This window comes from Rhinopithecus roxellana, chromosome 8, assembly GCF_007565055.1.
Source record: "Rhinopithecus roxellana isolate Shanxi Qingling chromosome 8, ASM756505v1, whole genome shotgun sequence".
Lineage (NCBI taxonomy): Eukaryota > Metazoa > Chordata > Mammalia > Primates > Cercopithecidae > Rhinopithecus > Rhinopithecus roxellana.
Window position 1 is genome coordinate 101,905,175 of NC_044556.1, and position 20,980 is coordinate 101,926,154.

The following is a 20,980-nucleotide window of genomic DNA, read 5'->3' on the forward strand; positions in this document are numbered from 1 at the left end:
TAAAAGTTTACTAAAAAACTGTTAAAACTAATACATTCAGTAAATTTGCAGGATACAAAATCAGTATACAAAAATCGGTATTTCTTTACACTAGTAGTGAATGCTCTGAGAAAAAAAATCAAGATACAATCTCATTTACAATAGCTTTAAAAATCAATTATCGGCTGGGTGCAGTGACTCACGCCTGTAATCCTGGCACTTTGGGAGGCTGAGGCGGGTGGATCATCTGAGGTCAGGAGTTCTAGACCAGCCTGGCCAAAATGGCAAAACCCCATCTCTACTAAAAATACAAAAAAATTAACTGGGCATGGTGGCAGGCACCTGTAATCCCAGCTACTGGGGAGGCTGAGGCGGGAGAATCACTTGAACCTGGGAGTCAGAGGCTGCAGTGGGCTGAGCTCCAGCCTGGGTGACAGAGCGAGACTCCATCTCAAAAAAAAAAAAAAAAAAAAAAAAATAAGTTATCTAGGAACACATTTAACAAAGGAGGTGTAAGAACTCTACACTGAAATCTGTAAAACATTTGTGAAATACATTTAAGAGGACAGAAATAAATGGAAAGATATCTCATGCTGTTGGATTGGATGGATTGGAAGAATTAATATTATTAAAATGTCCATAGCACAAAAAGTAATCTACAGATTCAGTAAAGTCACTATCAGAATACCAATGACATTATTATTCTATTATAGAAATACAAAAAATAATTCTAAATTTCTTATGAAATCACAAAAGACCCCAAGTAGCCAAAGCAATCTTGAGAAGAAAGAATAAAGCTGGAAACATCACACTACCTGAGTTTAAAATATACAAAGCCATAGTAACCAAAACACTACGTGACTTGAAACTATGCTACAAAACTATAGTAACCAAAACAGACATATAGACCAATAAAACAGAACCAAGAGCCCAGAAACAAACCCATCTATCCAACTAATTTTCAACAAAGGTGCCAAGAATATACATTAGGGAAAAGACAGTTTCTTCAATAAATGGTACTGGGAAATTTGAATATCCACATGCAGAATGAAACTGGACCCCTGTTTTTCACCATATACAAAAATCAACTCAAAGTGGATTAAAGACTTAATGTAAGACCTGAAACTATGAAACTACTGGAAGAAAACGTGGAGGAAACACTTCATGATATTGGACTGGGTAAGAATGTTTTGGACAAGACCTCAAAAGCACAGGCAACAAAAGCAAAAATAGACAAGTGGGATTATATCAAACTAAAAATCCTCTGCACAGCCAAGGAAACAATGGAGTGAAAAGACAACCTGCAGAATGGTACAAAATATTTGCAAAGTATACATCTGATAAGGGATCAATATCCAGAATATATAAGGAACACAAACAATAGTAAAAACAAACAATCTGATTTAAAAGGGGGCAAAAGACCTTCGTAAACATTTCTCAAAATAAGACATTTCAAATGGCCAACAGGCATATGAAAACATGTTCAACATCACTAATCATCAGCAAAGTGCAAATCAAAACCACAATATTACCTTATTCCAGTTAAAATGGCTATTATCAAAAAGAGAAAAGATAATAAGCGTTGGCAAGGATGTTGAGGAAGAGGGAAACCCATATACTGTTGGTGGGAATGTAAATGAATATAGCCATTATGAAAAACAGTATGGAGGTTCCTCAAAAAATTAAAAATAGAACTACCATATGATCCAGAATTCCCCATACTGGGTATATATCCCAAGGAAATGAAATCGGTATGTGGAAGGGATATCTGTACTCCTATAATTATCACAGCACTATTCACAATAGCCAAGATAGGGAATCAGCCTAAGTGCCCATCAATGGATGAGTAAGTGAAGAAAATGTGCTATATATACACAATGGAATGCTATTTGATCATAAAAAATAATGAGAACCTGTCATTCACTCCAATATGGGTGAACCTGGAGGATATTGTGTTAAGTGAAATAAGCCAGACATAGAAAAATACTGCATTGCCCACTCATATGTAGAATCAAAAAAAGTTAATCTCATGGAAGTAGCGAATAGAATAGTGGTTATCAGATACTGGGAAGGGTAGGGGAAAGTGGGGGAGAGGGAGTGGATATCCAATGGATATAGAGTTAACATTAGAAAGGAAGAATAAGTGCTGGTGTCCTATTGGACAGTAGGGTGACTATAGTCAACCCTCAGGTATTGTATATCTCAAAATAGCTAGAAGAGAGGATTTTGTATGTTCTCATCACAAAGAAATGAAAAGTGTTCAAGGTGATAGACATGCTAATTACCCTGATTTGATCATTACACAATGTATGCACGTATCAAAACATCATATTGCACTCCATTAAATATGTACAATGTGTCAATTAAAAAACAGTAAATTAGAAATTAAAAGAAAATGGAAAACAATGAATTAATTATGTATGTTTACTTCCGTTAAGTAATGGCAGTGCCATAAACCCTTCAGAGTAAACACAGTATGTTCCCTCAGCAGTGTTCACATAGTAATGAAATACTCTAATTTTTGAAGGAGCACATCAATCAATATGCAAGAAAGGAAAATCTCTGGGTTCCTTCTGTAAAGTATTCCTTTGTTGTTATAAAGAAATTATTTTTCCCTTGTCTTCTTTCATTACTAACATTACTAAACTCATTTGTGTATTTCAGGTGGAGCCGAGTACAAAATTATTTCCTGCGGTTTTTGCACAAGCTACAAGTCCCAATGTTTTCCAGTTTGAGTTGGGAAGAATAAAGGTAATAAAACTCGTTCCTAGTGTTATATTTGTTTTATTTTCTATTAGGACATAGCATTTATTCTGAAATGAATTCAGTATATTAGTACTGATATGAATCAAATAAATCATTCTCTCAAGAAAAGATAGCCATGCTTGAATCTGAGGTCACAAGGGTAACATAATAATTAAAAAGTGTTTCTCTTTAGTTATCATATGTATATTATTCAATAAAAGGCCTATTCAATAAAAGGCCTATAGAAAATGAAAAATTGCCAGATTATACACATTGCGGTAATCATTGAACTCATAGGTGAGCTAATGAATGGACTTAAAGACCTGAAACCATGCCACCTAAAATGGTGGTTTGTATGGAATACTCCAGTAATATAAATGAAAGAACAACTCAGTTGCATGGGTTGGATCAGATAAAGCTCAAAGAAGAGGTACCATTTAGTTTGATTACTAACTGTAAAATAGGGGCTCTTGGGGTACATTTATTAGGAGAGGTCATTCTAGGTGGAGAAGAAGCAAAAATATGTAAGAGTGAACATGCTGAAGGTTAAGTAATTCAGTGTAACTGTAACAAAGGATGCCTTCCAGAATGTGGCTGGAAATTAAGAGGGATAAAAGGTAGAAGAAGACCAAGCTGAAAAGGTCTTGTGTGCCATGTGAAAAGGTTAGCACCTATTACATAGACAAGGGAAATCCATCGGAAATTTGAAGAAGGGGATTGAGCATAATGAAACTTGTTTTGGAAAAATATGTTATTATTAACGTAGAGGTGGGCAAGAAGGAGAAGAGTCAGTAGCAATGAGGAGTCAATAATTTAATACTGTCTACGTGGAAAACAGTGATGAGAGCCATGGAAGTCAGAATGAAAAATGATAAATGTGAAAATATTTTATAGAAGAAATGAATAGGATTTAACAATGAGTTGGACTAACAGAATTTGTAGATGAATTTGACTCAGGATCTTAAGCAGAGTGAGAATCAATGACTGATGGCGTGGTGGCTCACGCCTGTAATCCCAGCACTTTGGGAGGTCAAGGCAGGCAGATCACGAGGTCAGGAGATCAAGACCATCCTGGCTCACACGGTGGAACCCCGTCTCCACTAAAAAATACGAAAAGATTAGCTGGGCACGGTGGCGGGAGCCTGTAGTCCCACTTACTCCACAGGCTGAGACAGGAGAATGGCGTGAACCCAGGAGGCGGAGCTTGCGGTGAGCTGAGATCCGGCCACTGCACTCCAGTCTGGGCGACACAGTGAGACTCCGTCTCAAAAAAAAAAAAAAATTTAGTTTGGACAATTTGGCCATGCTAAAGCAAAAAGTGGAAGAGCTTGTTGAAATTCAGTAAAAAAAGTTGAACTTACTTTTGCAGTTGTAAAGTTGAGGTTCCAGGCACACATTGGAGTGAACAGAGTAGGTAGTTTTATTAGGCTGGCTTGGTGACCTTGGACATCTTTCTTAAATTATGTGAGCTCAGTTTCTGCTTCTATAAAATGGGGTTCACAATATATCTTTTATGGAGTTAATATAATTAAACATCTTGAACAATGCTGTATACATGGTATCTGCTCAACAAATTTATGTATAATATACATACATATGCATACCTGTACACGCATATGTATGCACAATTGTGCTAAAAAGAGCTATGCTGGAGATTACAATTTTCAACATCAAGAAATCAGTTGTAATTCACCTTTGAGTGTGAATGGAATATTTGAGGGCAGATGTAGACAGTGGGAAGAGATAACTGAGGAGAGAACCTGGTTGTATCAACTAGAAAAGAGGAACCTATGAGATAAGCTGAGGGCAGAGCTGTCAAGAATATTGGAGAAGAACTGAAAGAGACATCTTAGTAGATGCCAAGCGAGGATGGAGTTTTCTAAACAGGAGTAGCTAACAGCAGATGCCACAGATGGACTAATACAACTCGGACTAAAGGAATTCCTGGCTTTTGTTAATGAGGAGGGCTTTGGTGGCCTTGCCAGAAGAATTTCAGCAAAACAATGGGAGAGGGGCCAGTCTCAGTGGCTCATGCTTGTAATCCCAGCACTTTGGGAGGCAGGAGGATCACTTGAGCCCAGAAGTTTGAAACCAGCCTGGGCAACATAGTGAGACCCCATCTCTACAAAAAATAAAAAATGCTTTTAGGCAGATGTGGTGGTACGCTCCTGTAGTCCCAAATCCTCCAGGGGCTGAGGTGGGAGGATCACTTGAGAGCGCAGACATGGAGGCTGCCGTGAGCCATGATTGTGCTGCTGCACTCCAACCTGGACAACAGAGGGAGACCTTGTCTCAATTATTATATTAAAAAATGATGACAGGAGCCATGTGACAGTGAATTCAAGATTGGAAATGAGAGAAAGGAGGCAGCAAGTTCAGATGACCTTTTTTTTTTTTAACAAAATTGGACAAAGAGTGGTAGTTTCTCAGAAGCCTGACTGATATATTCAATCATCTATTGACCTCTACTGACATTTCCATTGGATGAGTAATAGCTATCACAAATTGTCCAGTCTAGTCCAGACTGAACTAGACTGCTCGCCCTTCCTTCCTTCCTTCCTTCCTTTCCTTTCCTTTCCTTTCCTTTCCTATCCTTTCCTTTTTTCTTTTCTTTTCCTTTTTTCTTTTCTTTTCTTTCTTCCCCTTCTCCTCCTCCCTCCCACCCTCCCTTCCTTCTCCCTCCCTCCCTTTCCCCCTTCCCCGCTTCCTCTTCCCTTTTCTTTCTTTCTGACAGAGTCTCACTTGTCACCCTGGCTGGAGTGCAGTGACAACGTCAGCTCACTGCAACCTCCGCCTCTCAGGTTCAAGCAATTCTCCCACCTCAGCCTCCTGAGTAGCTGGGACTACAGGAACATGCCACCATTTTTATGTTTTTTACAGGTGAATTTTTGTATTTTTAGCAGAGGCAGGGTTTTACCATGTGGGCCAGGTTGGTCTTGGACTCCTGACCTCAAATGATCCACCTCCCTAGGCCTCCCAAAGTGCTGGGATTACAGGCATGAGCCACCGTGCCAAGCCCAGTCTTTCTTTAAATGTCACTTTCTCAATGACACCCATTCTGACAACCCCGTTTAAAATTGCTGCCCTGCATTCTGGTTCCTCTATTCTGGCTTTCTGTTCCCCAAACTCTCAGCCCTATGACATCTCCTCTAAAATACCATTTAATTCATTTAATTTACTTATTGATTTTATTTCATACTTTTAGTGAGAGAAATGGAAACGATTTGAGGGCAGGGGTTTGGTTAGTTTTATTCATTAATGTATCATCAGTATTTAAACCAGTACTTGACATTTCCCCCCGCTATTGTTAGAGGGCAATAGGAAGGCAGTATGAGAATGAAACAGTCTAGAGCGTGCAATTGAGGGGGCTCTAGAGGAGAAGGAGAGATAGAAGGTAATGCAGAAATATGAGATAAAATCCCATAAGAGGCAGGCATCGGTATGGTCAAGATCATAGATAAATGAAGAAGCTTTTGGCAAAGTAGAGAACTCTCTTTCTTTGACACCCGACGGACGGAATTAAGATTGGCTGACGATGACATTGGAGGTGGAGGAGAAATAAATATGTTTGTTAATGCCTATCATATTCTGTTTTCTTGGTTGGTAGTCAGGTTTATCTGTTGAGCTTTATCTGGAATACTTCTGGCTACAGGAAGTGTTTGAAGGACGAGTTGGGTGACAGACAACAGATTTTGAGAGAGCCAGGGGGATGTGAACTATCTGTCATTCAGGGGGTTTGGCCCTGAAAGTCCCTAAAGACTTGCTGGCTTTCCCTGAGGTCCCAGCCTGGTAAAGAAATATAAAGGATATATGAGTATGCTTGGTTGTGCTTGGCCTTCTCTCTGTGCCATTCAGTGTATGGGAAAGCCGCATCCCGAAACCTGTTTGACTGCCCTGAAGGTATAGGTATTTTCTCTCACAATATGTGTCCTGGTTTGTCCTTTCAGAAACTTTTCAACCCAATTTCTATGATTTCTTGTGTTGACTTTGCTTGACTCATAGGGTTATCTTACTTTCCCTGTCTCTGTCCTGTGCAGAATTCTAGTCATTACTTTGTGAACCCCAAGGGATGCTCTAAATTCATTCTTTTTCTGCCTCCTCATCCCCTAGAATGTGATGCCTCTCTCGGCGGGATTATTCAAGAGTGAGCACAAGAACCCCGTGCCGCAGTGCCCCCCGCGCCTCCACGTGCAGTTCCTGTCACACGTCCTGTGGAGCAGAATGCCCAACCAGTTTTTGAAGGTAGATGTGTCTCGAATAAGTGAACGCCAAGGCTGGTTGGTGCAGTGTTTGGATCCTCTGCAGTTCATGTCTCTTCATATCCCTGAGGAAAACAGGTCAGCCCCATGAATCCGTGACATTCTGATTGGGGCGCTTGGGATTAGCCTGCTGCCCGGGGCTTCTGGTAGTGGTGCGGGGCGGGAGTGGTTCTAAAGAAACAAAATGAAATTTACGAAGGTCTCAAGTCTTTTGGCAATGGAGTCATTATTCTGCGTATTCCAAGTTTACATTTATTTCTCAATCACTTTGTTACTGAAAAAAATTATTCTGCAGTTGAAGGTACCACATGACGGTTTCTTCATTCATTCTTGTGTTGCTTATAATGACAACAGCAAATAAAAATTAAACAAGTGCAACTGGAATCCAACTTATGACTTGGTAGAGTACTGTAGTAGAGAATTGTGAGCTATTAGAGATGGAATCATAGGAATCCCTTATGATTCCTATGTTCAACCCTTCCTTTTATAGATGTAAAAAACTGATCCCAAGAGATATTAATGAAAGAAAATTGGGGAAATACTGTGAGTGCCTTGGAAACAAGTTTATATGCATTCTAGTATATGCAGTAATAATAGTAACATAAAGTATAATAAATACTCAAAGATAGCTTTGTTTATGATTTTCTGCTTTTCCATGTGATAGCCAATTAGATTGCAGAAATTTCATTTAAGCAGTACTTCTTATCAATAAGGAGCTAAGTTTCTAAGTTTTGGGCCAAGATTTCCCTCCCAAAATGCCATTGAAATGTTCAGTCACAAACTGAGTAAAAACACGTCATGAAAGTAATGCACAAACATATTTGTATGTTTTAAGTCTTTAATCTGAAAATAATTATTGAAGCCAGGTCCATTTTTATATCTTTAGATGTTCTTGGCATTTTTGATTTTAATATCTTTAAAATTTAACCTATGCTTTGGAAAACAGTTTGTCAGTTCCTCAAAAAATAAAATTATAGCATTACCATGTGATCTAGCATTTCTACTCCTCATATATATCCAAGAGAAATTAAAATATGTCCACACAAAAACTTGTACATGAATATTCATAGAAGCATTATGAATAATAGTAAAAGGAACCCCAAATGTATACCAACTTATGAATCAATAAACAAAATGTGATATATCCATATAATATTATTTGGCATTAAAAATGATGGAAGTACTGATACATGCTACAAAATGCAAGAACTTTGAAGACATTATATTAAGTGAAAGAAACCAGTCACGAAAGTATATTAAGTGAAAGAATCCTACTCGTGTGGGATTTTATTTAATTGAAAAGTCCATAATAGGCAGATCTTTAGAAACGGAAAGTAGATTAGTGGTTACTTAGGGCTAGGAGCAGAACAGGACTGCTAATGGGTACTAAATTCTTTTGGGGGGATAAAAATGTTCTAAACTCAATTTGTAGTTATCATGACGCAACTCCATGAATATACAAAAACTATTAAATTATGTATTTTAAGTAGGTAAATTGCATAGCATGTAAATTACAGCTTATCAAAGATGTTTTAAAACAAAAGAAAAACAAAGAAAAATTAATCTGGCTAGTTAATTCTTTTTATGTATTAAATATGTATTTACATATTTTTACATGAAGTAATTAGGTATCTTTCATAATGTACTCTTGAGATGGTTCAGTTTGATTTTAATTTTATTCTTTTTTTGTGAGAAGAGTTTTATCATAATTTTTCATCTGATGATGTTTTTTAAGAAAATACTGAACAACCAAAACAAACATAACATTTGGGAAAGAATTCTTGTTTGTGAAGGAAAACGTTGTGTCTCTACTTAGCATGGAGCTTTAACATTATAATTTAACATTTTGGCATGGTATCATCGAAAACCAACATAACGCCTTGTCTCAGTAGTTTATCATTTATATTAATTGCCTATGATAGATGTATATGTATGTGAATGGATAATTTAAACTCCCACTAAAGTTCATAAAGGACTTAAGGGAGTTTTCCAAATCATATGCAACATGAGTGTATAAAAACGTGTCACTGGCATCAAGCCATAGAAAAAATGCGGATAGGAAAATAAAACTGAGGCTAAGAGCGACACACAGTCATTTATACCACACCAGTTGGTAGAGTCGGGGCCCACATTAATTTCATTCTTTCCAGCAGCCGCAGAAAAATATGGTGAGTTTCAAAATCCAAATTCCAAAAAAGGAAGTCTTAACTAGCGTGGTTGAGAAGAATCTGATGCCCCAATAACACGACAAATCATGAATATTTTAAAGGTTGCTATGGCGGTAGATGTATGTCAGTGTGTACTTTGTTTCTCCTTAACACATGTCACAGTTGATCATTTAATTTGCTCCATTTTGGTCAGCGGGGGTGGTTTACTCCCTCAATTGGATATAAGCTCCCGGTGACAGAAATCATGTCTGTATTATTCACCATTGTATCATCAGTGCACAGTGCTAATGCATAGTAGGCACTCAGTGATATTTGATGAACAATTGAATGACAATGACATATGAAAGAAATTTCTCTGCTAGAGACTTTTTTGTTGTTTGTTTATTTATTTATTGTTTTGAGGTGGAGTCTCGCCCTGTTGCCCAGGCTGGAGTGCAGTGGCGCAATCTTGGCTCACTGCAGCAGATCCTTGATACAATGGAAGAGGAAGGAGGTGCTAGAAAAGTGTCAAATTCCATGTTAAAGAAAATCTGTAAAACATCTAGAAATGATTAAAAGTACCATGCAGCCGTTAAACATGTCATAGAAAATTAAAAGAAGACATAGGTTGGGTGTCCCAAATCCCAAAATCTGAAATTCGAAATGCTCCAAAATCTGAAACATTTTGAGCACCAACATAATGCTCAAAGGAAATGGAGTATTTCACATTTCAGACTTTCAGATTCAGGATGCTCAACCGGTAAGTATAATGCAAACATTCCAAAGTCTGAATCAAATCCCAAATCCAAACACTTCCGGTCCCAAGCATTTCACATTAGAGATGTTCAACCTGCACTGTCTAGTCCCATAACTTTTTGCCTTTACATTTACAATGTATACTGATTTCTCCTCTGATTCAGATTTTCAAAAATCATTCATTTCTAATCTTACTATCATTCTCCTCCCTTCTACAGATCTGTTGACATCTTAGAGTTGACAGAGCAGGAGGAGTTGCTGAAATTTCACTATCACACTCTGCGGCTCTACTCAGCTGTCTGTGCTCTTGGGAACCACCGGGTGGCCCACGCCCTGTGCAGCCACGTGGATGAACCTCAGCTCCTCTACGCCATTGAGAACAAGTACATGCCTGGTTTGCTGCGTGCTGGCTACTATGACCTGCTGATCGACATCCACCTGAGCTCCTATGCCACTGCCAGGCTCATGATGAACAACGAGTACATTGTCCCCATGACGGAGGAGACGAAGAGCATCACCCTGTTCCCTGATGAGAACAAAAAGCACGGCCTTCCAGGGATCGGCCTCAGCACCTCTCTCAGGCCACGGATGCAGTTTTCCTCCCCCAGTTTTGTAAGCATTAGTAATGAATGTTACCAGTACAGTCCAGAGTTCCCACTGGACATCCTCAAGGCCAAGACCATACAGATGCTGACGGAAGCTGTTAAAGAGGGCAGTCTTCATGCCCGGGACCCAGTTGGAGGGACTACTGAATTCCTCTTTGTGCCTCTCATCAAGCTTTTCTATACCCTGCTAATCATGGGCATCTTCCACAACGAGGACTTGAAGCACATCTTGCAGTTGATCGAGCCCAGTGTGTTTAAAGAAGCTGCCACTCCAGAGGAGGAGAGGGATACGCTGGAGAAAGAGCTTAGTGTGGATGATGCAAAGCTGCAAGGAGCTGGTGAGGAAGAAGCCAAGGGGGGCAAGCGGCCCAAGGAAGGCCTGCTCCAAATGAAACTGCCAGAGCCAGTTAAATTGCAGGTAATCAGAACAAGAGATTTGGGTGAATTTCAGAATGACTAAGCATTAAGGTATTGGAACACGCCTTTGTTTCTTTCTGTGTATGTGTGTTTATTTCTTTGCATTCCTGTGTAATGGTAGTTCTTCATAAAATTAACTTCCTGTTCTTCTCCGCCTTATTCCTTAGCCATCTCCTCTTGTTTCATACATGTTTTACCTTCATTACATTGGAATACCTGAAATACAAGCCATCAAATACCCCTTTCTACCCCTGTTTCCACTTTTACCAACCTTAGAATGCTCATTTACCAGTAGATGCATCCATTGTCACAGAACAAGGTTTTACTTTCCCCTCGTATGCTTTTGTTTTGGTGTTTTGAGACAGGGTCTCAGTCACCCAGGCTGGAGTGCAGTGGTGGTGGTGCAGTCACAGCTAACTGCAGCCTAGATCTCCTGGGCTCGAGCCATCCTCTCGCCTCAGCTTCTGCAGCAGCTGGGACTGTAGGCATGCCACCATGCCCAGTTAATTTTCTTTTATTTTTAGTCAAAATGAGTTCTCGTTATGTTGCCCAGGCTGGTGTCAAGTGATCCTCCCTCCTCATCCTCCCAAAGTGCTTGGATTATAAGTGTAAGCCGCTGCATCCAGCCACCTTAGTATGTATTTAAGGAATCAGACACATTGGCTGTCTTGATGCTCATCAAGATGTCTAAAGGGTCCTTTATTAATGTCTCCTCTGTTTATTAAAGTCAATTTGATGTTTGCATCACTGACCTGCTTTTTTGCCCCTCGTTCCTTTAGTCAGCATTGACTGAAGCCTTACTCTGGGTATGCACTTAGGGGAAACACAAGTGAACCCTGCCTTTCAGAAGCTCACAGCCTCTAAGGAAATATACACTCATTTATGCATTAAAAAATCTTATTGTTAATTGCATTAAATACTTCAAATGCAAAGAATGGATTACTAAAAGAAAGAACATTTAGACTGGATTAGTGTTAGAAAGATAAGGGGGAAGACCCCTCAGAGATTGTGACTTTTAGGCTGAGTTCAGATTTAAGAGTTGTGCTCAGCAGTTACAAGGAAAAGGAATGGGGCAGGGTGTTCTAGGTGCTTTCCATGCAAATATAGCATGGCCATGCAAATAGCCCAGCAAAGGTCCTGAGGCAGGAAAAGGCCAGTGTGGCTACTGGAGGGAGGAAAGAGAGTGTGATCTAGTATCTGGTTAGTCAGAAGGCTTTCATGCTGGTCCAAACTCTAGGAGACCATGCTCAGAGGAGGGTGGAGCAAAGGAGATGGAGAAAAGGGGATGGACACTGTGTCTACTTCAGAGACAGCATTGAGAGAAATGGTTATATTGCAGATGGCGACACAGAGGGTTTTAAGGTCCTCTTTGACACTGTCATGTATTTATATCACAATAAGTATTGAGCGTATAGTTTTTTAAAAATTTGCCAGAGCATTCTCTTTTAGAAATGTTTCTACCAACATACTCACTGAGTTATAAATCCTTTTGGTTTTCAGTAGGAGAAAGACCCAGCTAACCACTGAATGAATGAGCATTCACCACTTAATTGTCTTAAGTTTAGATTTCTGGAATTGGTACAGCAGCTCAATGATGTCATCCGTAACCCAGATCTTAACATCTTTCTGCTCTGTGATCCTCAGCCTGTGGTTTTCTTCCTAAAATGCTCACCTTATTCTTTCTGCAGTAATCATGTCATCACCCAGTTACACTCATTTTGAAAGAAGAGAATTCTAGTCTCTTATCACTGATGGAATATCTTTCCCAGAAGACCCTTAGCAAAGTTTCCCTTATATATTTCGTTGGCCATTGCCCCTGTGGCTGAAAGGGAGGTTGTGAGAGTAAGTGTATTAGTCTGTTCTCACACTGTTAATAAAGATATACCTGAGACTGAGTAATTTATAAAGGGAAAAGGTTTAGTTGAATCCCAGTTCCACATTGCTGGGGAGGCCTCACAGTCATGGCAAAAGGCAAATGAGGAGCAAAGTCACATCTTACATGGCGGCAGGCAAGAGAGCATGTGCAGGGGAACTCCCATTTATAAAACCATCAGATCATATTCACTACCACAAGAACAGCATGGGGGAAGACACCCTCATGATTCAGTTATATCCACCCAGCCCCACCCTTGACATGTGGGGTTATTACAACTCAAGATGAGATTTTGGTGGAGAAATAACCAGACCATATCAATTAGCGTCCACTAAAGGGACATTTATTTGCCATTTTTGCTTAGATAAATTATGTTTCATCTCCTGGGACCAAGCACATTGCTGCCTATACAAAATCAGGATTCTGTTTCTAAGAGAGAAGAGTAAGCAACTAAGGATGTTTACCACAGATCATGATTTGATACACATTATTAAAGGATTTATAAATTAAATTTGACGTCTTTTTGATGGTCTTCTTAGATGTGCCTACTGCTTCAATACCTCTGTGACTGCCAGGTCCGGCACCGGATAGAAGCCATTGTAGCCTTTTCAGATGATTTTGTAGCTAAGCTCCAAGACAATCAACGTTTCCGGTACAACGAAGTTATGCAAGCCTTAAACATGTCAGCTGCACTCACAGCCAGGAAAACAAAGGAATTTAGATCACCACCTCAAGAACAGGTACAGAAATTAAATGAAAATTCTTTGTATTTATTTTGGCTTTTAGTCATTTAGGATCTGTGTCTTGCAAAATTGTATCATAAGTCACACGTCTTGTTTTCCTTGTTCTGTTTAAACTTATCAAGTTGATTTAGTCAGTATTCTTAGTTTCACCAAAAAAATTTCTTTGGTTAGTTTAAACAAAAGAGGGACTTATGAGAAGATATCAGGTATATCACGGACTCTTTGAAAAGGCCAAGATATGCCGGAGTCTGAAGTTCTTCAAATAGGAGCAAATTTCAACCACAAATGGGTCTTCATCATCTTCCACTCATAGGAATTTTTGATTCCTAGGACTCAATGCTGGAGGCTTTCCATAGAAGAAACACATGTCTCTTCCACCTTGGTTGCCGGAAGACTGATGACCTGTCTGTGGTTCTTCCTCTCATTGCTTACCCCCAAAGTCAGGCCTCCTGAGGGTACAACAGAACCAAGGGCACCTGCCTGAATCAGAGAATGGGCTAGTTTGAGGATATGAATTTTCTGGAATCTGCCTCAGGGTGGGCCTCAGAGTGTGAGAAGTTACCAAGGTGTAGGGATGGTGGTTAAACAATGTAATTCACAGATGTCTTTTTTGATTTCTTACCCTTACCATTTTCTTCTCTATCCAGGGTAGCTCAGAATGAAAGTGTTTATAGGGACTAATTATGGAATATTTTTTTCTCACCAGAATGTAATTTCTTTGAGGAAGGGCTGTGGAATTTTCTTAATTGTTATAAACAGCATTTATGGAGCAGAGAACAGGTCCAGCCTCTTCCAGATTAACTCTGTTAAACTATTGTTGGGAAACTTCTGCTTCTGGAAAGATGGAGTACACGTGCTTTTCCCGATTCTTCCTTTTAAGTACAACTAAAACCTTGGACATTACAAAGAAGACAGCATAAGAAGACTCTGAAAGATAGATGAAAGGAGGTTGACTACAGAACTCAGGACCCAAGGAACAACATGGTGGTGAGTTCCTTGGGTTTTCTTTTTGCCTCATCTATCCCAGACTTGAAGCTAAAGAAGCCGGCAACCAGGAAACACCAACGGGCATAGACAAGAAAAGCTGCAACAAAAGCCTCCTCTCTCTAGACAAAAGATCAGGAAAGGGGCAGCTTAGCAAGACAGAAATGTGTTAGATAATTACTGCACTACTGCAGCCAAGAACCACAGAGAAAACTGTTCCCCACCCACACTGGGCACAGGCCGAGTGGGGAACCTTGACTTCCACTCTCACCAGGCTGTAACAAGGTGTCCCAGTGGAGGACAGAGCTGGGACTTTATCCCTGCTGAGTAGTAGCAAGGTCCATTTCTTCCAAAGTATCAGTAGAGGTTACGGAAGGAGAAGTAACAAGACTCGTACCCTTTCTAGCAAGGGTCACATCAGTACAGGTCTAGTAAGGAAGCAGAACTTTTTACCCCTGCCCACCGGTAACAGGCTCCCTCCCCTCCTCCAGATGTCCAAGGAGGCTGAGTGGGAAAATGGACTTCCCCTCCCACCTGGCAGCAATAAGGTACCCTAAGCCCTTCTCCTGCTGGATGGGGTCAGAGGAAGTCAGGTAAAACAGAGTTATAAATAAGACCCAGAGCTCCTAGCACAATCCTCAACATGTTGAGATTTCAATTAAAAATCATGTGTGTGAAGAACCAAGAAAAACTTGAGTGAAAAAACCAATCAATAAACACCAACACTGAGATAACAAAGATGTTAAAATTATCTGACGAAGTTTTGAAAGCAATCACCCTGTAATTCCTTCAAAAATGGGGAAAAAAATAGAAAGCCTCAGCAGCAGAGAAACAAAATACATAACGAAGAACCAAATGGAAATTTTAAATCTGAAAAATATAATCACTGAAATTTTAAAAGTCAATGAATGGGCTTAAAAGCAGAATGGAGAAGAAGAAACAATCCCTGAACTGAAGAGAGGGTGATATCAACTATTCCATTTGAAGAAAAGATGAATATAACAAAAGATCTAACATTTGCGATGTTGGAGTCTCAGAGGATAGGAGAAAGAGGGTGAACTGAAAAAAGCCGAAGAAAATAATGGCTGAAAACTTTTCAAGTTCAGTAAAAGATATGAAGTGAGAGATTCAAGAAGATGAGTAAATTCCATATAGGATAAACACAAATCTATACCGAGACACATCATAGTCAAATGTCTGAAAAAATTAAAGACAGAGTCTTTAAAGAAATGACACTACCTACAGAGGGAAAAACAATTTGAGTGACAGCAGATTTCTCATTGAAAGTATGGAGGGCAAAAGGAAGTGGCACAACAATTTTCAAATGCTGAAAGAAGAGACTATCACCTCAGAGTTCTGTGTACCTAGAAAATACTCTTAAGGAGTGAAGGGGAAATAAAGATGTTCTCAAATGGCAGGAAGTTTTAAGAATTTGACTGCAGCAGACCTACACTAAAAGAATGCTAAAGGAATTTTTTAAATATAAGGAAAATGAAAAATGAAGGAAATTTGGAAAATTCAGAAAGGAAGAAAGAACACTGGAAATGTTATAATATGGTCAATACAGTGCATTTTCTTCTCCTCTGGAGTTTTCTAATTTATGTTTGATGGTTGAAGCAAAAATCGTAAAATTGATGTGTTTCTAAATGCATGTATAAGGAATATTTAAAAATTATAAACAGAGGAGAATGAAGGAACATAAAGGGAGATAAGGTTTCTATCCTTCACTCAAACTGAAGTCTACTGGTGTCGACATTGTACCGTGTGGTACACCGTCAATACCGGTAGACTATATGTTAGGTATGTATATAAAGTAGTACACAGAGCAAGCACTAGAAAAGCTGTACAAAGGGATACCCTGAGAAGTACTACAGATAAATCAAAATGGGATCCTAAATATTGTTCAGGTAATGCATAGCAAATCAGTAAAAATCAATCAGAGAGAACAAACAAAACCACAGGTGAAATGACAGACTGAAGTCATAGCATATCAATAATTACACAAATATAAATAATCTAAATATACCAATTAAAAGAAATTGGCAAAGAATTTAAAGAACTCAATCCAACTATATACTTGCTATGAGAAACTCACTTCAAATGTAATAATGTATACAGATTAAAAGGGAAAAGTTAAAGGAATATGTATTATTAAAATATTTAAATAAAGCAGGAGTAGCTATGTCACATAAAGTAGACTTTAGAGCACAGAAAATTACCAACAGACAAGGATAATACACAATGGTCAATCCACCAAGAAGATAAATATATACGAATTAAACAATAGAGCAAAATATGTGAAGGCAAAACTGATAGAACTGTAAGAAGAAATAGACAAATCCAAAGTTATCATTGCAGACTTCAAGACTCCTCTCTCAGTTGATAGAACAGCTAAACAGAAAAATCAGCTATGATACGGGAAAACTCCACACTATTATCAAATAATAGATCTATCAAGATTTGTAGACTACTCCACCCAACAACAAAGTACACACTCTTTTCAAGTGTCCGTAAAACATATTGCTAAGATGGAACATATCCTGGGCCATAAAATAACCTCAAGAAAATTTTAAATGTTGAAATCATACACATTTTTTAAATCACATTGTAATCAAATTAGAAATCAGTGACAGAAAGGTAACTGGAAAATCTCCAAAGTCTTAGAGATACTAAACGACCCACTTCTAAATAATCTGTGGTTTGAGGAGGAAGTCTGGGGAGAAATTTAAAGATTCATTAAGCTGAAAGAAATTGGACACATCACATTTGAAAATTTGTGCCACAGCTAAAGCAAGGCCAAGAGGGAAATTTATAGCACTCAGTGCTTACATTTAAAAAGTGGAAACCACTCAGATCAATAATCTAACCTGCCACTTCAAGAATTTTGAAAACAATGAGTAAAATAAACCTAAAGCAAGCAGACAGAAGTCACTAATGTAGATAACAACAGAAAGTAATGAAGCTGAAAACAGGACAATAGAAAAAATGGATCCAAAAGCTGGTTATTTAAAAAATAACAATAAAATTGACAAACCTGTAAAAAAACTGACAAAGAATAAAAGAGAAGATACAAATTAGCCATACCAGGAATGAAACCACTTACCACGGCACACCCTGCTGACATCAAGTGATCATATGGGATATTTTTCTTCTCACCTTTGAAATAACGATAAGTAAATGAGGTGATGAATATGTTAATTATCTTGATTTAATCTTTCTACAATGTATACATGTATTGAAACATCACATGGTACCCCAAAAATACATACAATTAATATTTGCCAATTAAATGTATATTTTTAAAGGATCATATGGGAATACACGCATACACAGTATATGATTCCATTTATGTAACATTCTGGCAATAACAAAACCAAAGAGATGGAAAACAAATTTGTGGTTGCCATGACTTAAGGATGAGGGGCAGACAGAGGGATGTGGGTGTGGTCATGAAAGGGTAACAGGAGGGATCTTTGAGATAAAGGAATTATCCTCTCTTTTGACTGCACTAAAGTTGCTATCCTGGTTATGATATTGTACTACAGTTTTGCAGAGTGTTACCACTGGGGAAACTGCATAAAGGGTACTTGAAGTCTCTCTGTATTATTTCTTACAATAACCTATAAATCTATAATTATATCAAGATAAACGTTTAGGGAAAAAAAATCACATAAATGCCAAAAAGAAAATCTAAAATAGTTTCTTAAAGAAAAATTATGGGAAAGCATCTTTTTTCTCTGAATTTATAAATTTAATATTATTGTTCAAACATAAATGGAAGAAAGTTTCCCACAGTTTAACTGAACCATTAATGTTAGCAGCAGCGTAGTTATCCCTTATAAAGATTAACCTTACCTAATATGAAAATTCAAAACCCAGAATACTCCAAAATCCAAAACATTTGGAGCACTGACATGATACCACAAGTGGAAAAGTCTACATGTAAATACTTAGTAGAAAGTTTATTTCATGCAGAAAGTTATTTAAAATATTTTATAAAATTTCCTTCAGGCTATGTGTGTAAGGTGTGTATGAAACACAGGTGAATTTCATTTTTAGACTTGCGTTCTATCCTCAAAATATCACATTTGTATGCAAATGGAGCTGGTCCTCTCTATCTGTGGATTCTGCATCTGTGGATTCAACCAACTGTATATTGAAAATATTCAAAAAAAATTCCACAAAGTTCCAAAACACAAAACTTGAATTTGCTGTACACCCAGTACTATGTGTAATCCACTTAAATGAAGTGATGTGTCAGCACTGTATTAGGTATTATAAGTAATTTAGAGATGATTTAAAATATGTGAGAGGGTATACATAAGTTATATGCAGTTTCTGTGCCATTTCATATAAGAGACTTGATCATCTGTGGCTTTTTGTCTCTATGGAGGGTCCTGGAACCAATTCTCTGTGGATTCTAAAGGATGATTGTATTCCAAACTCTGAAAAAAAAAAAAATCCTATATCTGAAACACTTCTGGGCCCAAGCATTTCAGATAAGGGATACTCAAACCAATGTTACTTTTCAATTGTATCTTTCCTTCTTTGTGCCTGTGTTCTTCTCAAAAAGAGTTCTTTTAAATATTCAATAAATGTTCTATAAAGTAGAGATGTTAGCTAGAAAATAATGGAAATTTAGGATAAGCATAATACAACACTTTTTAAAAATAGCCTTTAGATCTCTTAGTTAAGAATTCTTAAAGTATACAAGAGTCTAACATATTGTGGAATTGAGAAAGAGGAAGAAAGATTATATAATTATTTTGCAGCTTGTTATGCTATGAATGATTTGATTTATTCTGCAGTACTGGTTGGATTGTGTGATGGACACCTGTGGAGGAATAATTTATGAACAATCAGAGATTTTGAGCATTTTTGCTTTTATGGTCGTTGCTATGCCATTCTTTGTTTTGTTTGTGGTTTTTTTTTGTTTTGTTTTTTTTTTTGGAGACAAAGTCTCACTCTGTCGCCCAGGCTGGAGTGTAGTGGCATGATCTTGGCTCACTGCGACCTCCGCTTCCCAGGTTCAAGCAATTCTCCTGCCTCAGCCTCCTAAGTAGCTGGAACTACACGGGTGCACCACCACACCCAACTAATTTTTGTATTTTTAGTAGAGATGGTTTTTCACCATGTTGGCCAGGCTGGTCTCGAACTCCTGACCTCATGATCTGCCCGCCTCAGCCTCCCAAAGTGCTGAGGTTACCGGCGTGAGCCACTCCGCCCAGTCCTGCTGTGCCATTCTTGAATTCACCTTTCTTTTCTTTCTCCTTCTTCCTCTTTCTTGTTTTTCAAACTTTCAGATCAATATGCTTCTCAATTTTAAGGATGACAAAAGTGAATGTCCATGTCCAGAAGAAATTCGTGACCAACTATTGGATTTCCATGAAGATTTGATGACGCATTGTGGTAAGGTCTTTTTAATTAAAAGCTCTTATTAATTGTGTGTTTTTAATCCATATATCCTGAGACAAAATTAAGCGTACATGCAAATATGTTCATGAATACACACAGTACCTGTTAGAAGGTTATATAAAAACATTTGTTATTATGGCAAAATGGCAAAATAACTGTCCCTGTGAGGGGAGTCCTGAGGGATAGAGAAATCAGAGAGGCAGTTAAACTGAACAGAACATGACCAAAATTCTTTCTCTCTTTTTCCTTTTTCCATTAGTGGCAGGAAATGGGAAGGGGGACATGTGTCCAGTTGCCTGTGGCAGGGACGTTAAGGTTGGTTTAGTCAATGGGTACAAAGTTTCAGTTATACAAGATGAATGAATTCTGGAGATCCACGGCACAACAGGGTGATTCTAGTTCACAGTACTGTATTGTGCACTTAAAATTCTGTTAAGAGGGTAGATGTCATGTTAAGTGTTCTTAAAACAACAACAAACAAACTCCCCGCCCCAAAAGAAAAACAAAGAAGCACTAAGAAACTTAGAGGTGATGGATTTATGTCTGTTCCTGGTGGTGATGGTTTCACAGATGGATGCGTATGTCCAAGCCCACGCATATGTCCAAGCTCATGTTGCATAGATAAAACAAGTACAGTTTTGTTTATAGTAACCTCAATGAAACTGCTTTTTTTTTTTCTTTTTTAAGAAAGAAATTTGATCACAAACAGTTGTATTTAAAGCAGTTGAGGGAGTACTTTTTGGAAAATTTAGACTATATCTTTTGAAATTAGTGAATGCCTATGGAAGCCCTACACTGAGTTGTGTGTCAGTAATCCAGATCTGTTCAGGGAAATCTCCCCTCCTTTTATTCTAAAAACTTTAAAAATGGAATCGATTAGGTATTCTGGATGTGTGTGTTTTTATTCCTTTATGCAGTGGTGTAGATGAGGTGTGATGATTCAATGAAAGAAAATGAACCAGCTGTTTTGAAAGTTATAGATAAAAATAATACCACTGGTTTAACCTTTGGTTATCTTATTTTAATGAAGATAATAAAAACACCACTTTGCATATTA

General features: G+C 38.2%; 1 protein-coding gene across 4 annotated transcripts in view; it reads left to right on the forward strand.

Moving 5' to 3' along the window:
* RYR2 (ryanodine receptor 2) overlaps positions 1 to 20,980 on the forward strand; it is a 793,619-nt gene that overhangs the window by 556,385 nt on the left and 216,254 nt on the right. For all 4 annotated transcript variants that reach the window (XM_030936088.1, XM_030936090.1, XM_030936089.1 and 1 more), the window contains exons 35-39: positions 2,644 to 2,730; positions 6,835 to 7,061; positions 10,105 to 10,909; positions 13,321 to 13,521; positions 19,812 to 19,917. In XM_030936088.1, the coding sequence (XP_030791948.1) occupies positions 2,644 to 2,730; positions 6,835 to 7,061; positions 10,105 to 10,909; positions 13,321 to 13,521; positions 19,812 to 19,917 (1,426 nt within the window). The remainder of the gene's footprint in view (positions 1 to 2,643; positions 2,731 to 6,834; positions 7,062 to 10,104; positions 10,910 to 13,320; positions 13,522 to 19,811; positions 19,918 to 20,980) is intronic.